Below are 25,375 nucleotides of genomic sequence, written 5' to 3' on the forward strand. Positions count from 1 at the left end.
AACTATGATTTTGTGATATTGCTTATTTCTTTTTATTTCACTAGGGTGAAGAAACATTGCAGTGGTAAAGGCAACACTGCAGGTTTTGATTGAGTAATTTCTAAATGACTTTACTTTTACTACCCAAATTCGAAAATATCGGATTTATACTGTCTCCTCATAGCTTTCTTAAAATAGGCAGTCATTTTTCCAACTTCTGTGGAGGATGATGCAATGTTAAAAAAAGGTCCACTCCATTTTGGACCCCAAATAATTAAAACATAAGCACACGAATAGCATTGAATGGTACATTGTAAGACAGGTAGCATTCATCTTTGGAGAAGCAAAAATAATCACAGTGACATGTTGAACGTGATCAAGTTCATCCATTAACCAAGATATTCCCCCATGATTTGTAGGATAATTGTGCCAAGCTAAAAAACCATTAATAATTATAATAGATTTCATTTACAAGCGTCTTTCAAAACTCATACAGTCGTGATCTCTCGATCGTGAATGAATCGCCTCTTGGAGCCAGCTCTTTGATGTGAAGGACTGCAGTCGGCTCGTGACCAGACTGGTTTACAGCCAGGACAAGTATTTCAGCGGGTGAGTAGCGGCAGCTAGACGCGCCTACGTTCACTCAACCCGGAAGTAACACACACTACTAACTCAAATATAAAATAAAAATCTGTCAGTCTAAACTAGAAAGATTGTCAGTTCTAAATTCTGGCAAAGCTGTGGAAACATTTTATAGGGTCCCTTTATTATTTTTTGGGGATGAAAATATTTTGATATACAATCCATGCATTTGAAATCCATGCATTTTCTTTTACCAAGTTCACTACGAGCGTCACAAAATTCGGGAATCCGGTTGGCTGTGTCTATTTGAAAAAGTGAATTTAGCGGACTTCTTATTGGTCTTGCTTCCTGTTTTATGTGACGTAATCGACCACATCCGCTGACATGAGGACGACGGTTTCGATACGAAAAGAGAAGGAAAACAGGAAAAATCATTTACAACATTGAAAACTTGTGACAAATTTCAAATTCCTTTGAAAAAAAATCATTGTTATCAGAGGGCGATCAATTAATAAATCTGACCCAGTCTGGTCACGTGGCGGTCGTGCGAGCACGACACATTTATAGAGTTTATTGTTCTACGGCTCCCTCAGCTTCCTCCAATACAGTGTGTTAGCTATGCTAGCTAGCTTTAGCATGGGATGTTTAGTTGCCATCACATTGTGCGCTTATTCTTAGTTTTAGTTAGGTCAGTGGCAGTTTAGGAAAGAGCGCCTTTAATCTGGTCACTTTGCCGCTGGACTACTTTAGCTCCTTTAGGTAGGGGACAATAATTGGAGGAGAATGGCAACATCGGCTCTGTACGCTTGTACAAAGTGTAACCAGCGGTACCCGTTTGAGGAGCTGTCGCAAGGCCAGCAGCTATGCAAGGTTTGGAAGTGTTTGTGTGCATCTTTGTGAACATCATAACAATCTACCGACGCAAAAAAAAAGCATAGTTACCGCCTGGGCGTTCAACTTGTGCTTCCCAGAACTCTGTGACATTACTCCAAACGACAGTGCACGTATTAGTACTAAAAGCATCAGGACGGCATGCAGCAAATTATTCAACACTCATCATTTTCCCGAGTACAGTATTCTCAATATGCGTAATAGGCTTTGAATAGTCTAGTCAAGTATAATTAATTCCGGAATGCATACACTGTGACACATGGACTGCTGTTATGGCAAGAGAGTGAGCCATGATATCATATTTAGGTTGCAGCAATTCTTTTTTTTATTGTTTCAACAATTATTGCTTTATTACAAATAACATCTTCACCTATTTATACCACTGACATATTGTGACAGACGGGAACAGTGAAACGGTCTTGCACTATCTGGCAGAAGGCACAATTAATCTGTAATTCTGTTGCCACTCACCCCCCAAAAATATTTGTGTTTAACAAACCAGTCCATTTTTTTCCCGGTGACTTGACACATGTTTTTTTTTTTTCAAATGTAAAATGTGACTGCCTCAAACAAACAAACAAAAATCAAAGTACATACTTAACTTTTGGATAGACTGTACAGTGCTCCTTTATTTTTCAAGGTTGGTATGTGCCAATTTAGTAACTTGAGGACAGCAATAAAAGAACAAGCCTGATAGAATGTAGTATAGTTCAAATATTTTTCCCGCACGTGAAAATATTTGACACTTGTTGTCTCTCATCAGGAGTGTCGCATCGCACACCCAATAGTGAAGTGCACCTACTGCAGATCTGAGTTTCAACAAGAAAGGTGACTCATAAATTCCCATCCTTCGTTCATCCTATTCTAGGACTGTGTTACTGCTTCTTAGGTTTGTTTTGTCCTTATTTTCCACAGTAAAACCAATACCATCTGCAAAAAATGTGCCCAGAACGTCAAACAGTTTGGAACAGTAAGTTGCAACCTTAATTCACTCTCCAATTTCACTTCATGAATTTTTATTCCCGACATCAATAATTTTCATGTTTTCTTCATTTTTCGCTTCGCAGCCCAAACCCTGTCAGTACTGTAACATTATTGCAGCCTTTATCGGGACAAAGTGCCAACGTTGTACAAACTCAGAAAAGAAATATGGGGCCCCTCAAACCTGTGAACAGTGCAAACAGCAGTGTGCCTTTGACCGCAAGGAGGAAGGCAGGAGAAAGGTAAAACAAATAAAACATGTGCCATAATCTTTTTTGTTGTTGTTTCGTTAATTCAAGTGTGACTCACAACTCCATCTTGCCCCACAGGTGGATGGGAAATTGCTGTGCTGGCTCTGCACACTGTCCTATCGTCGTGTTCTGCAGAAAACCAAGGAACAGAGGAAAGGCTTTGGCTCATCTAATTCCTCATCCCTAAACGAGAAGGATCATCACTCAAGGCAGCAGCAGCAGCACCACCAACAACATCAAAGACGTAGCAGCTCTCACCACAAGTGCGTTGACTACAGTGTTCAACTTGTTTTTATTTCTTTGCCCAATTCTGTCCCTCCGAGGATATCTCGATATTTTCAGTTCAGAAAACTTTTAACAGCCAGCAGTAAAAAGATATGTGTTGCAGTCATTTATATTAAGTGCCTAAGACCATTTTTCTCTGGCAGACTGAGCGGCAGCTTGAGTCCTGAGCAGGAACAAGGAATGTGGAAGCAGAGGTAAAGCTTTCCATTATTATTAATCTACCAAAAGTATCAAGTTGTCGATGAGTTTCCTGGATAAACAGCAGCAACTGTGTTTTTTGTGATCTTTTTTGTCTGCAGCCATAAATCATCTTCAATACAAAAAGAGACTCCAAAGAAGAAACCAAAACTGGAGATGAAGCCATCAAACGGTGACAGGTATGAATGATCATTCTTTTTCGCTAAATCATTTGCTGAGATTTATCATTGGTTCTGTCCCCCCCTAAATAGTAGTTCCATCACCCAGTCCATGGATTCAGGAGGAACTGACAACTTCATTCTCATCAGCCAGCTGAAAGAAGAGGTGATGTCACTAAAGAGACTCCTACAGCAGAGGGATCAGACCATACTCGACAAGGAGCGAAAGGTTGGCTTCAAGAAACAACAGCACTGTTAGTTGCGGCTGGAGTGCTTGCATCTTTACATGACTGACTGTCAATTTTGGCTTTAGCTAACGGAGCTGAAAGCCGATTTCCAGTACCAAGAGTCCAACATGAGAGTGAAGATGAACCAAATGGAGAAAGCACACAAAGAGTCCATGGAACAGCAGCAGGTAATGGTCACGTTAATAAAAAAAAAAACTGGATAATTAAGAACTCATTTAATACAGAAAAACCAGACACAAATGCAGATAACTTTTGCCTGTTCGTTTCAGGCACTTTTGGCTTTTTAACAGCAAAAATTATCTTCGGATAAAAAGCCAGGTCTGAAGTAATGCCGGTAAAAATAGCTCTGAAAATAATGTTTTTATCTAATTTCTATTCGTAGTCTATGCAAAAATGGCGATTTTTGTCATTCTCAAGTCATCACAAGTTGAACATTGAATAGTGCGATCATTGGGGAATTGTTTAAAAACATTCATATTATTCTCAGAGTTGATTATGCCGAGGGATCTTTGCAAAGACTACTTACATAAATCTGAAAAAAAAAACATTAATTACATAATTTATGAAATCGTTACATACACAAATAAAATAATTATAAAAGCTAGATACAAATAATCAAAACTACAACTCACCATGACACAAATTGCAGTTGTAATTAGCACATATGTGTACAACCACTCTTGCTTGGTATTAAACGTGAACATTTCTCGAGCTTTTTTTGTGTGCATATTTTCACATTTCCAAATGTAGTTGCCACCTTTTCGTTCAAACATCCAATAGCACTAGTGTACACTGGTATCAACTTCATAAAGCCAAACGTGTCGCTGTGCATGTCATAAAGTGACAGAAATGTCATGATGAAACTTCTATGATGAAATAAATTATTTTGGCACAGAGAAAAATATAATATCGACTAAGTTGGATGCAAAAATGTCTCCTTCGGGCAGTAAAAATAATGATTTTTAGATGTTTTTTGCCGCCGCTTGTAATCACTGGCCATTTTGGACTCCTTGAAGATAATCTGATTACCTCTCTTGTTCTGTCTGATTACTTTTAATGGGGCAATCAGAGGCAGGCATAGTACATTAGAGTTAATCGGACAGAACAAATGGAGTAATCAGATTAGCTTCGAGGAGTAGTCCACTACTCTCCCAACCTTAGAGCAGGGAGGTATCAGAGCAGATGTCTGGCGGCGCCACCTCTCTCCATTCGGGATATATATTTAGGGCCAGAGTTACCAGCACAATTTTAGTTAGCTGACGAAGCTTCTTGGATTAGCAGCGAAACATCAGACACCTTCAAAGAAGTACAGATGATGTCTGAAAAACCTTTGCATCCTGTGCAAAGCAAAGCTTGAGTTGCTCTGTGTGAAAACGTCCACATCCGTATTTGAAAACAAACTATAACCGACTAGGAGCAACCAATTTTGCCTTTTTTTAAGTTACGTAATATATCCTACAATCATGAGGTAAAAAGTACTTTGTAGACATTTCGCATCTTCACATGGTGCGACTCATTCCATCACTGCCCTCCTGTAACCTGAAATCTTCCACTAAAATGCCCTGTCTGGTTAAACTTGTCTGAGAGCAGGCGGAACCTTCTACATCTAACTTAGTTTATCATAATTTGCTCCTCGCTTATAATTACTTAAAGGACAACCGACGTCTCCGGACAAGTTGTGTCCATAATTTGTAAAATGGCTTCAAATGACTTCTACTGAGCGTATTTTACAAACATTCCACCGCATATAGCTATATTTTACGTTTTAAGACTTGCGCTGAATATTCAGGAAGTCTTGTTTTTGAGTTGGTGATGAGTCCGTATGTGACGTCACTTAAGGACCGCCCTTTGACTGTAAAAAACACGCATTGTGGCGGTCCTTCCATCACGTCAATGTATTTTGCTGTACTCGTTTGGTCTGGGGACCTCGTGTTGCACCCAAAAGCCGCCAGAAGGCCAGAAGAGGGCGTCCAAGCACCATATCAGGAATTTATCAGCCTGTGGAAGCGAAGGTGGCCACTGGAGGTCGCCATTTTGTGCCTCTTTTTTTTGGGTGAGAGATTTTCCCCCAATGTTGCCTCAAAATGGCGCATATAATTCTTTAATCGATTGCAAACATTTATGCTTTCCTCTTCAGAACTATTTGAATCATATTCATAACTGGATGTGTAACAAGAAAACATTGTTTTTGATTCTCCAGCAATGCAAGACGTCTTGGCGTGACGTCACGAACTGGGGGCGGGACTTTCTGAAAATGCCCAATTCGCAGCTCAATTTTTTTCCGATTTCGGACACTTTTAAGTCATTTTTATTGGTGTTTTGCATTTGAATAAAAATATCATACTGCTTGTTTTGGGTATTTTAGATGCTATAAAACGGTTTTCTGATGTCAGTTAAGAAACAAAAAAGTGATGTCGGTTGTCCTTTAAGTGGTTTGTGTCGGTGCATTATTAGATAGTGAGTGGTGTGCAGTCGTGCATCTTCTGGTATCACTTTTCCTTTTCAATCATTAATTTAGAAGCACCATTTATGTCCTACACTTCATAATCTTTGTCTTTTTATGGTATTTCTTTTTTTTTTCAATAATTTTTTAATGGTTTTACACCTCAGAATGTACAGTCATTCCCACAAATGCATTGGTAAATCGGAAATAAATTATTGTTATTCAATTCATTTCCTCAGGCCAAGAACAGAGAACTGATGAAACAAGTGGCCGCACTGTCCAAAGGAAAAAAGTTTGATCGGACAGGAAGTTCACTGCTGCTGCCCTAACAATTTCCCGACCATTGGTTGCCCAAACACAAGAGCGACTTCATTTTGCCACTGTGAAAGTCTCCCTTCGTGTTCCCTCTTGGCCATCAGCATCAATCTCTTTTTTGTTGGTCAATCCAGAAAACATGTCGCAGCATGTGGAAAGAAGATGATCTTTATAAAAACGTATTTTAGATATTTTTGGGTGACTTTTTTTCCACCGCAACTTTGATGTGGGACGGAGCCCTCATTTCTTAGCACTGCCAGCTGAAACAAGCGTGTGGCAAGCCTGAACAAATCCACCGGATTTTTTTATGGGCGTTACATGCTATTTTTTTATTTATTCAACTGTATCTCTTAGCCCCCACCCCTTGACCCCTTTATTTCCTCACAAAACATAGTACAAGAATATCCCACATTAGGGGTCTTTCTTCAAGAGCTATGACTTATATTTTTCTAAATGATTGTGGAGGATAAATTCTCCTGAATGGAGGGATTGCGCAACTTTTTAATGTATGCAAACAGGAGGTATGTGACAACTGAGCTGCTGCTAACCAGACAACACTCAGTAACACTCCGTGAAACAATCAATGTTGAAACATCTTCTCGATGGAAACCTCTCTTGGCTGACCTCTTTCTTACAGTGTGACAGCCGAAGTGCTTCGCTGTTTAAACTTCAGTGGAACGATTGTAATTCTGCATGAATTCACCACCTTTTCGGAATTCTTTCATTGCCGTTTTTAAAAATTCTTTTTTTAAATTTAAAGAAACACTTTTAAATGTATTACATTGGGGTCAGCCGTTGTATTTAAACTCTTGCCTGTATCTGTTTTAGTGAGTACAGTGTATGGTGAAGCCAGTTTTAATGAGGATCATTTATAGATGTTTTTTTTTTTTAACAAAACACTCCCTTCACCTCCCATTGGGCTGGTTTCATACCATGCTGTCAAAGAACAGTTTTGTATTTTTTCCCCAAACCAAGTGTTTTTAAAACAATTAAAACTTACTGAACTGCTGACTGGCCATTCTGTTTTAATATCTATACATTTTTGTAAATTACTGTTGGAGACATAATTTTAAAATTAGAAAGCAAACACAAAATAATGTCACAATAGGGTTGAGTGAAATGAAACCTTCAGTGCACACAATATTTTTATTGTAATGAAATGGTAAAGTCATATGCAAAGAAAACAAAACAATTATGTAAAATATGACATTGTTATAGATACATTTATGAAGAATTATACATTTTATCATCACTTGTCCTCATTTGTGAGTGAGCTGAGTACCAAACAGCACTCTGTAATATTGCACTGTCCAAAAATATATAGTGACCATAGTGAATAGAATTTGACAGTTGGACATTGCTGGTCCTTCTCGTCAAGTGGGTTTGGCCAAAAGGGGACAGTGTAGGAGACACAGTCAGGGATTATTTGAATTGTGCATTCCGTTTACATTAGAAAGCGTATAGTTTATGTAATGTGTGTATACGACAATTCGATTTGGCAAAAAAAACTGTCAAATAAATGATAATGTGCACATGGTTTATGTTTACGCTATAATGCAAGTATTTTATTTTGCTGTGACTCAAACGGAAGCCACAAGTGGCATCGCCGCGGCCATTTGTTGTTGTTGTTTTTTTTTTTTATACCGGAACTACTCGACTTACTTCCGGTTTACTTGCTTGTCGGCTAATGCTGCAAGCATTCGGGAAGCCACTTGTACTCTAATAAAAAAATATTAGCCGCAGTGATTGAAGAAAAGACTACAACTACAAATTTATTTATTGAACAATTTTGCATAACTTTTAAAAACAGACGGAAATACCTGTGCATCGCTCTGTGTGATGTTGTTAGCTAGTATATTGCAGTGGGAATTCGCTGGGTTGTTTTTTACATATTGAACGCTAATATTGTTAGTTCGTGCAGCGGCTGTAAAAATCGAGCACATTTATGATCAAGCTCATTAGCGCCCAATCGGACAAAGATCACGTCAAGGTAAGCGGGAAACGAATTTGTTTTTCTCGCGGCTAATATGATGTCTAGCGAAAGTTAAAGCGACAATTCCATCAGTAATGTGTTTTGGTTTTAGCGATATACTGTACCACTACTCTGTATTACAAGTTCCGTGCAAATATCCATGTCCAGATGCAGACTATTTCCGTACTGCTAAATGCAATCAGAGCGATCAGTATTGAGAAGGGCTTTTGCTATTTGCAATTGTGTTTTCTTGAAGGCGTGCCTAGCTATATATAGATAGTTGTGTAATGTTTCGAATGTAAAATGTGTTTTCCCAGAATGTCTGACTCAGACAGTGATGAGGATCAAGGTCGCCCTTTCTCCATTACTGGCTTCTTGTTTGGAAACATCAATGAAGATGGGCAACTAGAGGACGACAGTGTCTTGGACAATGTGAGACGCGTTTGTATCCCAGTGCACTCAAGTAGTCGTTTTCGGGTTGTATATGTCCTTGCAATCGGGAATCCCTTGGATGACACAGATAGTCCTCAAACCTACAGAAGTAATGAATGAAGATGAGGAATTTGTCTTGTGTATACATGTGCAAAACATTTAATCTGTTATCATAGCCTGTGTGTTAAGCAACTAGTATCTGCTTTAACAGGCTGCTTGTCAAAAATGAAACAGAATGTTAAGAGTAAGAGATTACCTTAAACACACGGCCATGGTTGCTTGATTCAGTGGTGTCAATTCTTCAACTCAGGAATCCAAAAAGCATTTGGCTGGCCTGGGTAATCTGGGTCTGGGCTCCCTCATCACAGAGATCACAGCCAATGAGGATGATGAGCAAGAAGAAAGTAAAACCCCCACCAGTGTGGATTCTGAAGGTGAATGGAAATACAGTAAAGTCTCGTTATATCGATATCGGTTATATGGATAGTACTGCTTATTACGATACTATTTCTATGAATGCAAGGAGAAAATTTACATGCCGCAGGATCGGATATATCGATAGTCCGGTTATATCGATATTTTTTCCGACTCCCGAGAATATCGATATAACGAGACTTTACTGTATGTATAATAGTACAGCACTATAGCATTAATACTTGCAGAAGTAGGGTGGGATGTAATTGTTTTGTGTTTACTTTATCCAGGTTGGGTGAAAAGCACTGAAGATGCAGTTGATTATTCTGATATCAGTGAGGTTGCTGAGGATGAAACACGGAAGTATCGACATGCCATGGGATCTTTGCAGCCCTGCAGGAAACCAGGTGATTCTTTTCAAGCTCTATTCCTCACATTATCTATCGGATTAATTGATAACTGAGTCAGTGATTAAAAAAACAGGTACTGGAAATACGTCACCTAACCAACTAAGAATATTTTGTCATCACAGATGATGAAGATGACTATGATGCAGATTGTGAGGATATCGATTCAAAGCTCATGCCACCACCGCCACCACCGAGCCTCTCAACAGCCGTTAAAAAAGAAGAGCCCTCCACTCAGAGTGCAAATGGTAAGGGTGATTGTTTGATTCAATCTGTTCGTTGATTTTTTCATCTTCAAATTTCACCACATTTGAAAGTAATTTGTGTCCTGGCCTGTTTTAACAGTCGGGGAAGAGGGTGACGGTATCATCTTGCCATCTATCATTGCACCATCATCGACTGCCGAAAAGGCTGATTTCAGCAGTTCCTCTGACTCTGAGTCAGAAACCGACCGCCCAGGCCCAGTTTCTGGTCCTGGAGGACAGCCAGACAGTCTCACCCTCCCGCTTGCTGGCATCATGCAGAAAGATGCTGCCAAAGCTCTACCTGGTGTCACAGAGCTCTTCCCAGAGTTCAGACCTGGAAAGGTACAGTTGTGTATCCTGTTCTTTTTCACTGTCTTCCACATATTAAGCTAACAGACAATCTTGTTGGATACCCTCTCAGGTTCTGAGGTTCCTACGGCTGTTTGGCCCAGGGAAAAACATGCCGTCAGTATGGAGGAGTGCCCGCAGGAAGAAGAAGCGGAAGCACCGGGATCTCCAGCCTGGGACACCTCCACCAGAGGACGAGTTCACAGAGCTAGAGCAGGATAAAAAGTCCGGATGGGTTTACGAGTATGCTAACCCTCCGCCTCCTGAGCAATGTCTCTCTGACGATGAGGTAAAATATTTCAGCTACATCCACTGTTACATTATTTGAAGTCATCGCTTCATTTATTTCTACCTTTCTATAATATCAGATAACCATGATGGCACCTGTGGAGTCCAAGTTTTCACAGACTTGTTGTGACAGCGACAAAGAAGCCGAATCACGACCTAAAGTTGCTGAATGGCGATATGGACCTGCTCAGCTCTGGTATGACATGATGGGGGTCCCCGAAGATGGAAGTAATTTCAATTATGGGCTCAAGCTGAAAGAAAAGGATTCCGGTGAACCTACGGTCCAAAATACGCTTGAAGAAATGACAAACACTGCGAATAAGGTTGGTTTTCCCATCGAGTGTCAAAGTCAAATTCTGCCCGCCACATCATTTAATTAGGCCTGCGAAAGCAAATTAAGCATCTTAAGTTCCATGATGCTTGCTAAAGTCCGAACCAAAATGTAATACACAATAACAGTATTATTTTTGACTTCAGATTTCCATCCATCCATTTTCCGTACCGCTTATTTGAAAACTATTAATTAATTTGTTGTGCATTCTGTATGTAACACGTGAAGAAGATGAAACATTCTAATGGTTTCCCCAAATTCATAACGGCCATCGATAGGAAATTTCCCCATTGCGGGACGAATAAAGGTATTCTGATTCTGATTCTGATTCTGAAACCGGAAAAAATGAGTTTTATACCCCTGCCATTGAAGTTATACTCTCGCGTTCGGTTGCATTTCCTTTTTTTCACTGACATTGTATTCAATGTATTGGTAGGACACGAGGTGGCATGATGAACACGATGACCGCAATAATGAGCATGATGAGGACAAATTGGCCCTGGAGAATGAAGTCTTCTTGATGGTTACACAACTGCAATGGGAGGATGATATTATATGGAACGGGGAGGATGTCAAGCACAAGGGCACCAAGACTCAACGGGCGAGTCTTGCGGGGTGGTTACCCTCGAGCATGACACGCAACGCCAATGCTTACAATGCACAACAAGGTGAAATGCCAAGTTGACTCACCATGGTAATGTTTCCAAAATAAATATGTATGTCGACATATTCCGTAAGTATCTGTTCGATTTTTCAGGTCTGACGAGAAGTAATTCACAGTTGGTGCCACCGATACCCCCTCTTATGCCCAAAACCTTGTCAATAACTGGCTTGAAGCGGGACAAAAGCAGCCACGACAATCAATGTGAGTTTGTTCGTAGGATGCCACATTGCATATATGGTTTTTTTTCACCTTTTTTGTATTTACACCCCTGCAGTTCATCAGGAAGACGATGCTCCTTGGTTCTCAATTTTCCCCATTGACAATGAAGAGTTAGTGTATGGGCGTTGGGAAGACAACATTATCTGGGATGATCAGGAAATGGATCACTTCCTCACTCCTCCTGTTCTTACACTGGATCCCAATGATGAGAATATCATTCTTGGTACGTTCACATCATATGTTGTGTGTGTCCGTGTAGCCTCGTCAGAAGAATGTTATTAGAAGACATGACCAGGCGTTTTGGTTGGACCTACAATTTTTAAAATACAGTGATACCTCAGCTTACGAACTTAATTGGTTTCCAGAAAGTGTGTAAAAGGTGAAAAGTTTGTCTGCCAAACATTTATTTCCCATAAGAAACAATTAAAAATGAGAATAATCAGTTCCCAGGTCCCCATAAAACATAATTTCAGACAAAATAAGCCTTAGAACTACACAAAATATACCTATTTTATGTATAATAAATGTGCTATTGCATTGTAATTGAAGAAATAAGCTGTATTGTATAATAAAGTCGTTTTATTTACCTTTGTGATGGTCGATATAGTTGCCTCTTGATGATATCCAAGTGAAGTTGCGGTGCATTCTCGGTGATAATACCCTCACTCACACGGTCCCCTGCTAGCTGCTTTTCGTTCAACAGACGTTTTTCAACCTCTTCTATTGCCTAAGACCGTTGCATAGACAACACAGAAACACCCTTGGCCACGCGTAGCAATGGTCGACAGCATACTCATACTGGGACGCTAAGTCACACAAACGAACACTTTGTTAGTGTTTTTCGATGATCTTCTTCTGCTCGACTGTAATTTTCTTTTGTGTCTTCTTCATCTTAACACTAGCCTGTGGTGGGGTCTTTTTCAGTGCCATAATTGCAAAAGTACTCCACTCGATAGCAAACCACGTCTGCACTCAAAGGGGGTGTGGAAAACTAGTCTGCCAGTCACCGTGGCGATGTTCGACCGTTGTCGTTTGGTGTTCATCCGCTGAAAACTAGTACGCCAGCCACCGTGGCGCTATGTGGTTGGGTTCGTCCGCCCAAAACATAGTTTATATGCCAAGATTATTTTCTCGCGAATTTAATGTTCATAAGGCAAAAAGGTTTTGAGCTAAAGCATTTGTAAGCCGATTGATCACTGTACTAATTTGACCTTTCTAAAAATGTTCTAGAAATTCCAGATGAAAAGGAAGCATCAACATCTCATTCCCCCTCAAAAGAGAACAAAAAGGAAGCGGCAATCAAAAAGAGCCGCATTTTGCTTGGGAAAACCGGGGTGATAAAAGATGAGCCGCAACAGGCAAGTCGTCTCAGCAAGTCAAAAAATGTGGGTTAAAATGAGTTTGCATCATTGGGGACATTTTTTTGTCTCAACTCAGAACATGTCGCAACCTGAGGTGAAGGATCCCTGGAACCTCTCCAATGACGAGTTCTACTATCCCAAACAGCAGGGTCTGAGGGGCACATTTGGTGGTAACATCATTCAGGTTGGATTCAGTTACAAGTACAGAAATCAATACAGCCACTGAACATAGACGGGGACTTTTTAACCACCAACATGTTTCTTGAGCAGCATTCCATCTCAGCCCTGGAGTTGAGGCAGCCCTTCTTCCCCACCCACATGGGCCCGATGAAGTTGCGGCAATTCCATAGGTCGACATTGAAGAAATACTCGTTCGGACCTTTGGCTCAGCCTGGTCCACACCCTGTCCAACCTCTGCTCAAGCACATTAAGAAGAAGGCAAAGGTGGCACAAACTTTACTTTTCTACTGCGCTATAATAATAATAATAATAATAATAATACATTTCATTTATAAGCGCCTTTCAAAACTCTCAAGGACACTTTACAGTATGTTACCGATCAAGTAACTTTACCAACACGGATTGCGTGTATGTCAAAACAGATGCGAGAGCAGGAGCGGCAGGCATCTGGAGGCGGAGACATGTTCTTCATGCGCACCCCGCAGGATTTGACAGGCAAAGATGGAGATCTGATCCTGGCAGAGTACAGTGAAGAATATCCCCCTCTCATCATGCAAGTTGGCATGGCCACCAAGATTAAAAACTACTATAAAAGAGTGAGTGTCATGTGCACTGACCGTCATCTGGAAAATCACAATCTTGATCAAAATTGTCAAATCCTTTGGTAAATGACATGTTTTGCTTTGTATTTTGAATATTCATTATTTAGAAACCTGGAAAGGATCCTGGTGCGCCGGACTGTAAATACGGAGAAACTGTATATTGTCACACGTCGCCTTTTCTGGGTTCTCTTCATCCTGGACAGCTGCTCCAAGTCAGCATAAGCAGATTCGCTATTTAGTTTATGCGATGTAAGCTTAATCCTTTTACAAATTCTGTTTTTGTTTGATTTATTTTAGGCTTTTGAAAACAACCTTTTCCGGGCCCCCATTTACTTGCACAAGATGCCAGAGACGGATTTTTTGGTCATCAGAACACGCCACGGCTACTATATTAGAGAACTTGTGGACATTATGGTGGTTGGTCAGGCCTGCCCCTTGTATGAGGTTCCCGGGCCCAATTCCAAACGAGCCAACACCCACATAAGAGACTTTCTTCAAGTATGTTGACTAGCTTGGCTCCATTTGAACAATTTGAGGCTGCGAAAATGTGCCAAATCTCAATTGCTAAATGTGTATCCTACAGGTGTTCATTTATCGCTTGTTCTGGAAGAGCAAGGATCGGCCGCGGAGAATTCGCATGGAGGATATAAAGAAAGCATTCCCGGTGCATTCTGAGAGCAGCATCAGGAAAAGGCTAAAACTCTGTGCCGACTTCAAACGCACAGGTAGAGCTTCTCTACTTGTTTATTTTGCTTACTATGTCCCAATTTTCAAAGCCCATCATTTGTTGTTATGTTTCAAATATTGACATGCAGTTGAGAGTTAGCTTTTGCACGTTTGTTGTTTTTTGGCATTTTAGACTCCGCTGCCCGTTTTTGATCATCAAGATAGCACTGTTTTGTTTTAACTCCTTTCCAGGGATGGATTCCAACTGGTGGGTGCTGAAGCCTGATTTCAGATTGCCAACAGAGGAAGAGATCCGGGCCATGGTGTCTCCGGAACAATGTTGCTCTTACTATAGCATGCAGGTGGCCGAGCAGAGACTCAAGGTAATGTTTCGACGACCAAAGAACCTTTGTGGCACTTAGGAGGGAAACAATTAGCCATCCATTAATACAATTAAAATCAACATCGCAATATAGTATCATAAATGACTTATTGTACAGCCGCTCCCCTACTTATGAACATTCAAGTTACGAACAACGTTACATACAAACGTTTTTGTAGTAACATAGGTAGTATTCTCTCCAGTTGTACATGTACATCTTTATCGAGCATATATTTCTATGTTTATTTTTCAGTACAAACCAATACAAGTTACTTATACAAGCCTTAAACATATTTATATAAACCTGAAACATACTTATACAAGCTTTAAAACATACATTCCATACAAAATATATCACTGAAGCAACTCACGAACAAATTCACCTTATGAATGACCGTTCGCAACGTATCTCGTTCGTAAGTTGGGGAGTGTCTGTACTTATATAAACCTTATACATACTTATACTAGCCCTAAACATACATTCAATACAAATTATAGCACTGAAGCAACTTACGAACAAATTCATCTTACAAACGACTGTTCGGAACGTATCTCGTTTGTAAGTTGGGGAGCGTCTGTACTTTAAATTCATTTAATGCTTGTTTATTAATAATGCATGGAAGAGGACAATGAAAAAAAAACATGATAAACCCACATAATTCTAACTTCAGGATGCTGGTTATGGTGAAAAATCATTCTTTGCACCAGAGGAAGAGAATGAAGAGGACTTTCAAATGAAGATTGACGATGAGGTATTGATCTCCACGTTTCAGTGTCTTTCATCACTATAATAGTGTGGGATCCAGTTTATGCTCATCTATTCTTTCTCATATAAGGTGCGAACAGCCCCCTGGAACACAACAAGAGCTTTCATCTCTGCCATGAAGGGGAAATGTCTGTTGGAGGTTTCAGGCGTGGCTGATCCGACGGGTTGTGGAGAAGGTTTCTCCTATGTCAAAGTGCCCAACAAGCCCACTCAACAGAAGGTGTGATACGTCAAAATGTGAATCGTCATCTGTCTTCCTAGTCAAAACCCTACCGGCCAGTCAGTTAATCAATAAGGGTTCATTTTCTCTGAATCTCAGTTTAAAAAATAAGAATGGTTGTCTTCTCTTGCAGCAAGCAACTAATGTCCATAAAGCCTTGATATTGGTGAGTTTTATATGGAGGCACTTAAGAGCCCTGACCTCAACCCAATCAGCCAATTTAGGGACGAACTGGAACAAACCTGACATGTAAGCCAAAAAGTCTTTCAGAAAGGTTTCCCATAATAATGGATTGTGTTTTAACCTTATGGATACGACCTCAGAATGGCCGAATTGCAAATCTGATTCGGTGTGTGATAGCAAAGCTGATTGGAAGTTTTGGTCAGGTGACTTCTGTCGCCAGAGGGTTGGATTATCTTGTAGTCAGACTGAATATGACCAGCATCTCATCATAAAATCTAGCAGTCTGAAAATTCTGCAAATAAATTTGAGGGTTTTTTTCTCATCAATTTTCACTTTTCACTTGCTATATACTTCCTGTTATGGTTGAATGGTGTCCAGGGTGCGTGGGTAATAGGTGGTTGTTTTTCAGAATACACGGGGTGAAGATGGGTGGATGTTGACCTTGAGAACTTTCTGGCTATCGTTTGTTTTTTCTTTCCCAGGATGACAAGGAGCCGCAGCCTGCTAAGAAGACTGTGACGGGCACAGATGCCGATTTGAGAAGATTATCACTGAAGAATGCCAAACAGCTACTGCGCAAGTTTGGTGTACCAGAGGAAGAAGTAAGTCTGTTGTCATCTAAAATGTAACTGAAGAAGTTTATTTGCTCTTTAAGATAAAATATTAATACATTTTAGATTCTCAGACCTATGTTTGACCACATTGTCCAACTTGTAAATGTTTGAAAGTGAATATATTTTGGTTTGTCCTACTGTCTATTAGATAAAAAAGCTCTCACGCTGGGAAGTGATTGACGTCGTGAGAACCATGTCGACGGAGCAGGCGCGTTCAGGAGAAGGCCCCATGAGCAAGTTTGCCAGAGGTTCACGTTTTTCAGTTGCAGAGCACCAAGAGCGGTACAAGGAGGAATGTCAAAGGATCTTTGACCTGCAGAATAAGTGAGACATATTTGAAGTTATTCCATCATTTTATTCCGTTGACTGTTCCCCTCACCCGGTGGTGGCGTCCCTCACACTAAGGGTCCTGGAGTCAACGGAAGTGCTCTCCACAGACACGGATAGCAGCTCAGCCGAGGATAGCGACTTTGAGGAAATGGGAAAGAACATTGAGAACATGCTGCAGAACAAGAAGACCAGCTCACAGTTGTCACGCGAGAGGGAAGAGCAAGAGCGGCGAGAGCTGCAACGGATGCTGATGGGGGAGGAGAGCGATCGTGACAACAAGGGCCGGAAGGACCGTCGCAAAGTTCTGTGTGAGTCACGGCCCCTGTTTACTGGTTTCCCAATGCATTGCCAACTGTGTGTAAATTGTACTTCTGCCTCTTTAGCAAGCTCATTATCCACCAGCTCTCACAAAGATGATGACACCTCGTCAGTCACCAGCTTGAACTCCGCCGCTACAGGACGGCGACTCAAGATCTACAGAACCTTCAGGGACGAGGATGGCAAGGAATATGTTCGCTGCGAGACGGTTCGCAAATCTTCTGTCATTGATGCCTACACTCGGATCAGGACCACCAAGGATGATGAATTCATGTCAGTAATTCCATTTGAACCTTTTCATTTTTCATGATTCTTATCGCTGTGCTTTGTGTTCTAATTCAACTTTTCCGTCTAACATTTTCTGACTGTTGCCCCAAGTTAGTTTTTTAAAAGAAATAATTTTCCAGCTTTTTGGCAGCAGCTATTCAATTTAACAAAACTCACAGTTCCATACCGTATTTTCCAGTGTATAAGGCGCACCAGAGTATAAAGCGCACCCCCAATGAATGGTGAATTGTCAAAATTGTTCCATATATAAGGCGCATGGGACTATAAGGCTCACCTTCAATGAATCACACAAGTTTTCCAAATATAATCTGTAAATATATAACCGTTTTCCAAATATAAAGCACACCACGTTATAAGCTGCTACAGTAGAGGCTGGGGTCAAACACTACATCTTCTACAGAGGGAAATGGAGTCTGTGGCTTCTGCCAGTTGTTGCGAGACCTGTTGTGGCTCAATATTACTTCACATATAAGGCACACCTGCATACAAGGCGCAACGCCATCATCAAGAAAATCAAGGCTTTTGGGTGCGCCTTATACACTGGAAAATATGGTATTCTTTATCCTCTGTGAGGAGTTGAGTTTGGTACATGGACAGGATATCCATCTGTCTTTAAAGTTCCTCCTGATAGCCTTGGTTGAATTGATTTTTCGTGTGACAAAGTTTGTTTGATTTCTTTTTTTAAGTATGACACTTCTCCATGTTTTTGTAGCATACAATATCATACATTGTCATTTTTTTGCCCATAAAAACAACTTTTCATGATGTACCTGTGGCTTCAGACGAAAGTTTGCCCTCTTCGATGAGCAGCATAGAGAAGAGATGCGAAAGGAGCGTCGTCGAATCCAGGAGCAGCTGAGGAGACTCAAGCGAAATCAAGAAAAAGATAAATTTAAGGGTCCTCCGGAAAAGAAGTCCAAGAAGATGAAAGAAAGACCAGACCTCAAGGTAAAAGTAAGATTGCAGATTAAGTACTATATTTCTCTTCCTATCTTATTTTAGCTTTATTGTGGTGAATACAGTATGGAATAGGACTTTCCATTTATTTTATTTTATTTTTTTAAATCTTGACGGATTTTTCTTCGTGCTCCTTAATTTTTTCCTCGCTTCCCTAGTTAAAGTGCGGCGCATGTGGTGCCATCGGGCACATGAGGACGAACAAGTTCTGCCCGCTGTACTATCAAACCAACGCACCCCCTTCGAACCCAGTCGCCATGACAGAAGAGCAGGAGGAGGAGCTGGAAAAGACGGTTATCCACAATGATAATGAAGAACTAATTAAAGTGGAAGGCACAAAAATCGTGCTTGGCAAGCAACTCATTGAAAGGTAGGTGATGTCAGTTTGTTTTGATGGACATGAGTTTTTTTTTTTTTTTTTGCATTCTTGACTCTTATTTTGCATCCAACAGTGCTGATGAGGTGCGCAGAAAGTCGTTAGTCCTCAAATTCCCCAAGCAACAGCTCCCTCCGAAAAAGAAGCGACGAGTTGGCAATGCAGTCCACTGTGACTATCTGAATGTAAGTAACAGTTATGTTTACAGCTTGTTTTAACATAAAAAAGCAACAGATGATTTATTTCCTTTTTTCATACTCATAGAAACCGCACAAAGCGATTCACCGCAGACGCACTGACCCCATGGTGACCTTGTCTTCTGTCCTGGAGAGCATCATTAACGACATGCGTGACCACCCTAATGTAAGCGGGATTGTCAACCTCTCATCATTCCTTTGTGAATTACATGCATTTGCCTATCACTCCTCCCAAACAGACATATCCATTCCACACACCAGTAAACGCCAAGGTTGTGAAGGACTACTACAAAATAATAACTCGGCCAATGGACCTTCAGACACTCCGGGAAAATGTCCGTAAACGAATGTACCCGTCCAGGGAGGAGTTCCGAGAAGCAGTTGAGCTTGTTTACAAGAACAGCGCCACATACAATGGTACTTAAATTGCATCTTTTTGTGATGCAGAGCACAACATTAAAAGAGGGCTGTTGTTCTGATCAAGCCATCAATGTTGGGATTTGTTTTATCTTTTTAGGAGCTAAACATCCAATCACGCAAGTTGCACAATCAATGCTGGATCTTTGCGATACTAAATTGAAAGAGGTAAAGTGTGACTGCCGTATTTTTCTTCTGCATGCAAAACTTGAAAACATTACGCTATTTGTGTGTGTGTTTATAGAAGGAGGACAGACTGGTTAGGCTCGAAAAAGCCATCAATCCTCTGCTTGATGATGACGATCAGGTGGCCTTCTCCTTCATCCTGGACAATATCGTAACCCAGAAAATGATGGTTGTTCCTGACGTAAGTTTTTCCCGACAAAATCTGAGCATTTTTGTTGTTTTAATAAATGATCATCTCATTTCCTCTTCTCGCTGTTATAGTCATGGCCGTTCCACCATCCTGTCAACAAAAAGTTTGTGCCTGATTATTACAAAGTGATTATTGACCCAATGGACCTGGAGAGCATCCGCAAGGTGAGTGGCATAATAATCCGATTATCTATATTTTTTTTGTGGAGGGCAATTGTAACCTTTTAAAAAACCGGTCTATCTCTCTTTTTCTTTGAATTAACAGAACATCTCCAAGCACAAATACCAGAATAGAGACGCCTTCCTCTCAGATGTCACTCTCATTCACACAAACAGCATCAAATACAACGGTAGGGTGCTTGCTGCTGTTTGAGTTTGAGCTCCGAGCGGGTTTGTGTCGAATAGAAATGGTATAATAACTTTGTGTGTGTATGTGTTGTCTTTCACAGGCCGCGACAGTCCATACACCAAGACAGCACTAGATATCATCAGTGTGTGCAGACAGACCTTGGATGAGGTATTGATGACACACAACTGTGCACAGAAAGTGTGGAGATGGACCAAAGCCTTTCAGTGGTTTACATTCACCATTTATTACCCACTTTCTCATGCAATATCTTGAGAAAGTATGTCCAGATCTGTGCTGGTTGTGTATCTATATTTATAACTGCAGTACTAGCCACCATATTGCAGTCGAGAAGCCATCATAATTAGATTTATTGCAGGTAGTTAAATCAGGATTTTAAAGAAATGTCTTGTTTCCTTTTTGTTGTGCCTCCAGTATGATGAACATTTGACACAGCTGGAAAAGGATATCTCCACGGCCAAAGAGGCAGCTCTGGATGCCGCTGACTTTGAGAGTCTGGAGATGGCTCATGGTGCATATTTGACACAGGTACTCAGGCGGCAGCTTTTTACTTGGTCCGTTTGGGGAAGCTCATTCAGAGGCAGTTAGTAAATATTTTGTAGATGGCTTGCAGAAAAAAAAATGTCCTCTTTCAGGACATATTCACTTTAATGAAAATGTCGAGAAATAAAAAACAAATATTTTAATTGTAAATCAATATTGTTGTTTAATAGTTGTACCTCTCTTGTTTGTACGCCCAGTATGATGATCTCGATAAGGACATCTCTACAGGCAAAGGGTCATTCATGGATTTGAGGCTCGCCTCCTCTTCGCCTTACATAGCCCAGGTATGATGCTAAACGGGTAGCCATTTTTGCTGGACTAGTTTAAAAAGTGGTGCTTCCATGTGGAACGCACTGGCATCTTATCCGGCCCCCCTTATCCTTTTTTTTCTATTCCCCCCTGACACATGCGGTAATACTTATCTTGCCTGTAGTATTTCCTCCTTGTTACTAACACTCCTTCCCAGACTTTTCATCTATTCCCGTTTCATGTTTTGCTCCTTTCAGCCACATGGTGTGTTTTTCCTTTCACTCTATTCACTTTGTACGACTTGTCCGCCATGTGTTTTGCCTTTCTGTTGGCCAGCCTGCTGATCTGTTTGACAGCGGTGCTTCAGGCCCCTCCAGGGCACCCGGCGGCCTTTTCTCTGATGGATCTCTAGTGATTGCTTCTGAGAAGAGAGGGGGGCAGGTATGGAGAGAGAGAGACAGTAATTGTCCCACCTCTCGCCAGTCCATCCTCTGATTATCATGCACGTTGAGTTTGTAGAGAATGTGTTCATTGGACATTCTCACTGAGAACTTGTCAGACCAGCTCGGTCTTTTTAGTCTGTGCTCTTGAACTTGCTCTTCTTCTCAGGCTCGGCACGGCCGAAGGCTGAGGGAAGAAGAATCAGATGTGGATATTGAAGGTTTTGAGGAAGATGACGACGGCAAACCGAAAACCCCTGCTCCTGTGAGTCCCGCATTGTTTGTATTACCTCCACCAAATGTTAATTAATTTGTTTAATTAAATTGAATTAAAAAGCTTAATGGATTAAAGCAATAGATTTTGATGCAGATAAAAAATGTTGCAGTGCACTTTAGCTGTGGATATTCTGTCATAACTGGGAATTGCGTACATTACTTTGTATAGTCATTAAAAAAAGTACATACAGTAAAATATCTGTGTAAGCTCTCTCTCTTAGAGGAGTGGTCCATCGATGAAAAGGTTTCTTCAGCCGTCATCTGTACTTCTTTGAAGGTATCGGACGTTTCGCTTCTTATCCAAGATGCTACTTCAGCGAACTAAAGTCTTACTGGTAGTATAGGCCCTATAAATATATCCCTACTGTCCAGACATGGCGGTGCCGGACACTGCTATGACTTTAGTTCGCTGAAGAAGAATCTTGGATAAGAAGTGAAACGTCCGACACCTTCAAAGAAGTACAGATGACGGCTGAAGAAACCTTTTCATCGATATACAGTAATACAATCTGTCTGCAGATTGGAACGCCAATTCAAGACATACATAGTGTCACCTTCCGAAAATAATACTTGCTTGCTTGTCTCTGCAGGCAGAGGATGCAGAAGGAGATCTCGAGGATGACGATGACGATGAAGAGATGTTGCTGCCACCTCGCAGACGAATGCACAACCGTCAGGAAGAGGACAGTGATAGAAGGTCCAACCCCCTCACCCATGCCAGCGTGTTATATCAGGACTTGCTCATGTCCGACGGAGAGGATGACGCCAGTGAGGAGGAGGGTGACAATCCATTCTCCTGTCAGTTAAGCAAAAACCTAATAAGAACAAAGAGCCGCCGGCACTCACAGAATATTTAATGACAATCTTTTTTCACCACTCCTTTAGCCATTCATTTATCGGAGAGTGGCAGTGACTCTGACCGTGAAGTCGATGTCCGTCCTCCACCTCCAAGGCGAGCTCAGGAGACGGCGCGCATGGGGATGGAGGATGAGAGTATGATGTCATACGAAGGGGCAGACGATGGACCTCATATGGAAGACAGTAACGTCAGGTACCATGTCAGAGATGTTCGCTCGGACACACTGTGAAAGAAAGGCTCGAATACAGGAAGATTGTCTTTTACAGCCGGCAGGGGACGCAGCCATTCATGACCGACGCCCAAATTCTGCAGCCCTCTGCCAAGCTATTTATTGAGAGTATATGCAAGTTTAAGTGATACATTAATAAAACATAGTCTTCTTGATTTCAATACCACACCCCTAAACGTCCCAAGCACCAACAACTATAAAACAACAGAACGTAGACATTTTAATTGGTTGTCCTTTCCATGAACTGATAGATTTGTAACCTGGCTAACGACCTCTTCCTGTGAAGGAGTTTACCAAGTCCTAAATTAGTCCAAGGCCAGATCTACTACATGAAGAGGACAGTTTAACAGGCTGGGTCTGTTCACCTCAGATTGACCCCAGATTTTCCGTGCTTCCATTGTAGGCCTTCTAAGCATGAACTATTTAAATATGATAACTTATTTTCTGTCTGTCCTCTATCATACCAGGAGTCACTTGGTGTTCAAATATTTTTAAAGCAGGCATTCGGGAGCTACCTTTGACATTTTAATGCATTTCTGGGTGCGGGACAAAGTTTGCATTATCTCTCTCTTGCATCTTAGCTATGGCAGCTTTGAGGAGAGCCACAGTCAACTGCAAGCTTCAGCCAGGGGTAACGTAGAAGACGATGGTATCAGCGAGGAGGAAGAAGATGAGGAAGAGGAAGACGCACGCAGGAAAGCCGCAGCTCCACATTCTCAGGTACATTTTAGTGTGGCATATCGTCTGTCTACTTTGTGGGAGTGATAACATTGAAAGGACAACCGACACCCCTGGACAAGTTGCGTCCATAATTTGTAAAATCACTTCAAATGACTTCTACTGAGCGCCTTTTACAAAGATTCCACCACATATAGCTATATTTTACATTTTAAGACTCGCGCAGAATATTCATGAAGTCTTGTTCTCGAGTTGATGACGATGCCCTAAGTGACGTCACGGAGGGAACGCCCCTGACCGAGAAAGCCACACACAATGCATTTTGGGTACTTTTACTCATCATAATGATACATTTCGACTTGTAGGGCTACATTTGAGCGTATTATTATAAAAAACATTTGCAAAAACAACTGCAAAAATCCATTAAGGGGCAATAATGTGGAATACAGTATGCAGATATCTTGAGTTTTTTTTTCCATGGGCCCAAAAGAAGGAACCGACCTTTGCCATGTTATTATAAGTACAGTACTATATTTCCTCTCATGTCGCTAAATGTGTGAGCCAAAATGTTCAACACCCGTGAAATTGCGAATATGCCTCCATTGTGTAATTGCTCCCTCTTTGTGCCTTCAGTATAATGAGAAGGATGGAAAATGGTCGTTCATGGATTTGGAAAGGCACAACACAACACCTGCACCATACGCACAGCAGGTAGAGCAACAGCAATGAGTTTTCTTTGTTTGGCTATACTGTTCGTAAATAAAAGTGTACTCCACTTCTCATCAGCCATCAGCTGAGTTAGGTTCCATCTCACCTGCAACCCTAATTAGGATTAGCGCTACGCAAAATGGCTGTGCTTGGGAGTCATTTTGCCTCTTCTCATGCCTGCTGTTTTTCCCTCTTGCGTCTCAGTCGTGGCAGCTACGAGGAAACAGACAAGATGATGGCAACAGTGACGAGGACGAAGAAGATGAAGAGGAAGACGCACGGAGGAGAGGTCCAGCCGTTCTCTCGCAGGTCCAGCTCAGTGAGGATGAGGAGAGTGAAGAATTCAGATCCATCGGGGGAGACAGTGACATGGACTCGGACTAGATTACTTTTTTTGAGGCGATATCATGGATTTTATGTTTATACTGTAAATATAATGTACATTAATCTCTGAATCATGTTTCACAGCTTCTTGCTGTTACCTCCCCTGTTGTGAATTTCAGCAATTACAGACATTATGTATCCTTATCAAGACTCGTGGCTTTCTGTATAAACTGTGTTGTTAAATGTTTCCTTTTAATGTAGTTGTTTACTATTCTAAGTTAGGAATTATTATTTGTCAATAGTAATTTGCTTTTTCAATGCTGCATCAAAATAATAGCATTCCGGTGTCTGGAGAAAGCTTTATAAATTGAGACTAACATTGTATCAGTTTCAGTGTATAAAGGTAAGGTGGACCTTGAGGTGGGGGGTTAAATGTGCAGATAATTCTGACTTAATTCCACATGGCCTGTGAAGGCCTTTCTGTGAGACCAAGCATTCTAATTAGCTGCTTCGTAAATACAAATCTATTCAAGGACATAACACCATTACTCCTGTTATGCTAACTCGGCTACAAAAATGAATAATTCACCTGGCTGGAGACATGCTCGACAATGATTAGCACCTTGCTGTCATCCAATCAGCAGATCTATGAACTGATCTATGATATTGAACATTGGTGAATCCTGACATGATGTTCCAGTCGTCACATTTCTAATTGACTCTTACTGCATACATCCCCCCAAAAATACAGACAATACAATCTGATTTCTAATTTTACACTCCATTCCTAATAATGTATGTGCCAATGTGTGTCAGCCT

The 25,375-nt window shown here is 41.0% G+C and overlaps 2 protein-coding genes across 8 annotated transcripts; both read left to right on the plus strand.

The window, feature by feature from the left end:
- Window positions 1-939: 939 nt before the first annotated feature.
- On the plus strand, window positions 940-7,340 carry fam76b (family with sequence similarity 76 member B). 2 transcript variants are annotated; one of them, XM_089017615.1, is made up of 10 exons: window positions 940-1,431; window positions 2,216-2,280; window positions 2,368-2,422; window positions 2,520-2,675; window positions 2,763-2,947; window positions 3,113-3,163; window positions 3,269-3,346; window positions 3,419-3,554; window positions 3,639-3,740; window positions 6,256-7,340. In XM_089017615.1, exons 1-10 carry the CDS (start codon window positions 1,345-1,347, stop codon window positions 6,343-6,345), a joined length of 1,005 nt encoding a protein of 334 aa, XP_088873741.1. In that variant the 5' UTR covers window positions 940-1,344; the 3' UTR covers window positions 6,346-7,340. The 2 variants fall into 2 exon arrangements, with proteins under 2 accessions (XP_088873741.1, XP_088873742.1); XM_089017616.1 differs by having other exon boundaries at window positions 3,422-3,554.
- Window positions 7,341-7,976: 636 nt separating this feature from the next.
- On the plus strand, window positions 7,977-25,374 carry taf1 (TAF1 RNA polymerase II, TATA box binding protein (TBP)-associated factor). Of its 6 annotated transcripts, none has more exons than XM_089016641.1 (45): window positions 7,977-8,321; window positions 8,621-8,735; window positions 9,046-9,169; window positions 9,440-9,556; window positions 9,682-9,804; window positions 9,902-10,143; window positions 10,223-10,438; window positions 10,518-10,760; window positions 11,205-11,436; window positions 11,526-11,633; window positions 11,707-11,874; window positions 12,882-13,009; window positions 13,089-13,196; window positions 13,283-13,456; window positions 13,615-13,788; window positions 13,902-14,006; window positions 14,092-14,292; window positions 14,378-14,519; window positions 14,713-14,843; window positions 15,514-15,594; window positions 15,679-15,828; window positions 15,962-15,994; window positions 16,494-16,613; window positions 16,774-16,949; window positions 17,031-17,263; window positions 17,339-17,546; window positions 18,344-18,515; window positions 18,677-18,888; window positions 18,971-19,079; window positions 19,159-19,257; window positions 19,331-19,508; window positions 19,609-19,676; window positions 19,753-19,875; window positions 19,956-20,048; window positions 20,149-20,233; window positions 20,333-20,400; window positions 20,665-20,778; window positions 20,991-21,077; window positions 21,379-21,483; window positions 21,652-21,747; window positions 22,349-22,556; window positions 22,644-22,809; window positions 23,428-23,566; window positions 24,158-24,235; window positions 24,437-25,374. In XM_089016641.1, exons 2-45 carry the CDS (start codon window positions 8,622-8,624, stop codon window positions 24,614-24,616), a joined length of 6,231 nt encoding a protein of 2,076 aa, XP_088872767.1. In that variant the 5' UTR covers window positions 7,977-8,321; window position 8,621; the 3' UTR covers window positions 24,617-25,374. The 6 variants fall into 6 exon arrangements, with proteins under 6 accessions (XP_088872767.1, XP_088872768.1, XP_088872769.1 ...); XM_089016642.1 differs by having other exon boundaries at window positions 18,344-18,509; XM_089016643.1 differs by lacking the exon at window positions 15,962-15,994 and having other exon boundaries at window positions 7,978-8,321.
- The last annotated feature ends 1 nt before the right edge of the window (window position 25,375 follows it).

The sequence above is a fragment of the Hippocampus bargibanti genome, linkage group LG16 (assembly GCF_051943395.1).
Source record: "Hippocampus bargibanti isolate YZ-2025 linkage group LG16, ASM5194339v1, whole genome shotgun sequence".
Taxonomy (NCBI): Eukaryota; Metazoa; Chordata; class Actinopteri; order Syngnathiformes; family Syngnathidae; genus Hippocampus; species Hippocampus bargibanti.

Bases quoted from the DNA above. Each gene is read 5' to 3' on its own strand.
- fam76b (XM_089017615.1), top strand. From the start codon at position 1,345: ATGGCAACATCGGCTCTGTACGCTTGTACAAAGTGTAACCAGCGGTAC. The intron at 3,347-3,418 runs GTATGAATGATC...CCCCCTAAATAG, and splicing joins AAGCCATCAAACGGTGACAG to TAGTTCCATCACCCAGTCCA. The intron at 3,741-6,255 runs GTAATGGTCACG...TCATTTCCTCAG, and splicing joins AGTCCATGGAACAGCAGCAG to GCCAAGAACAGAGAACTGAT.
- taf1 (XM_089016641.1), top strand. From the start codon at position 8,622: ATGTCTGACTCAGACAGTGATGAGGATCAAGGTCGCCCTTTCTCCATT. The intron at 13,010-13,088 runs GCAAGTCGTCTC...GTCTCAACTCAG, and splicing joins TAAAAGATGAGCCGCAACAG to AACATGTCGCAACCTGAGGT. The intron at 19,509-19,608 runs GTACTTAAATTG...TTATCTTTTTAG, and splicing joins GAACAGCGCCACATACAATG to GAGCTAAACATCCAATCACG.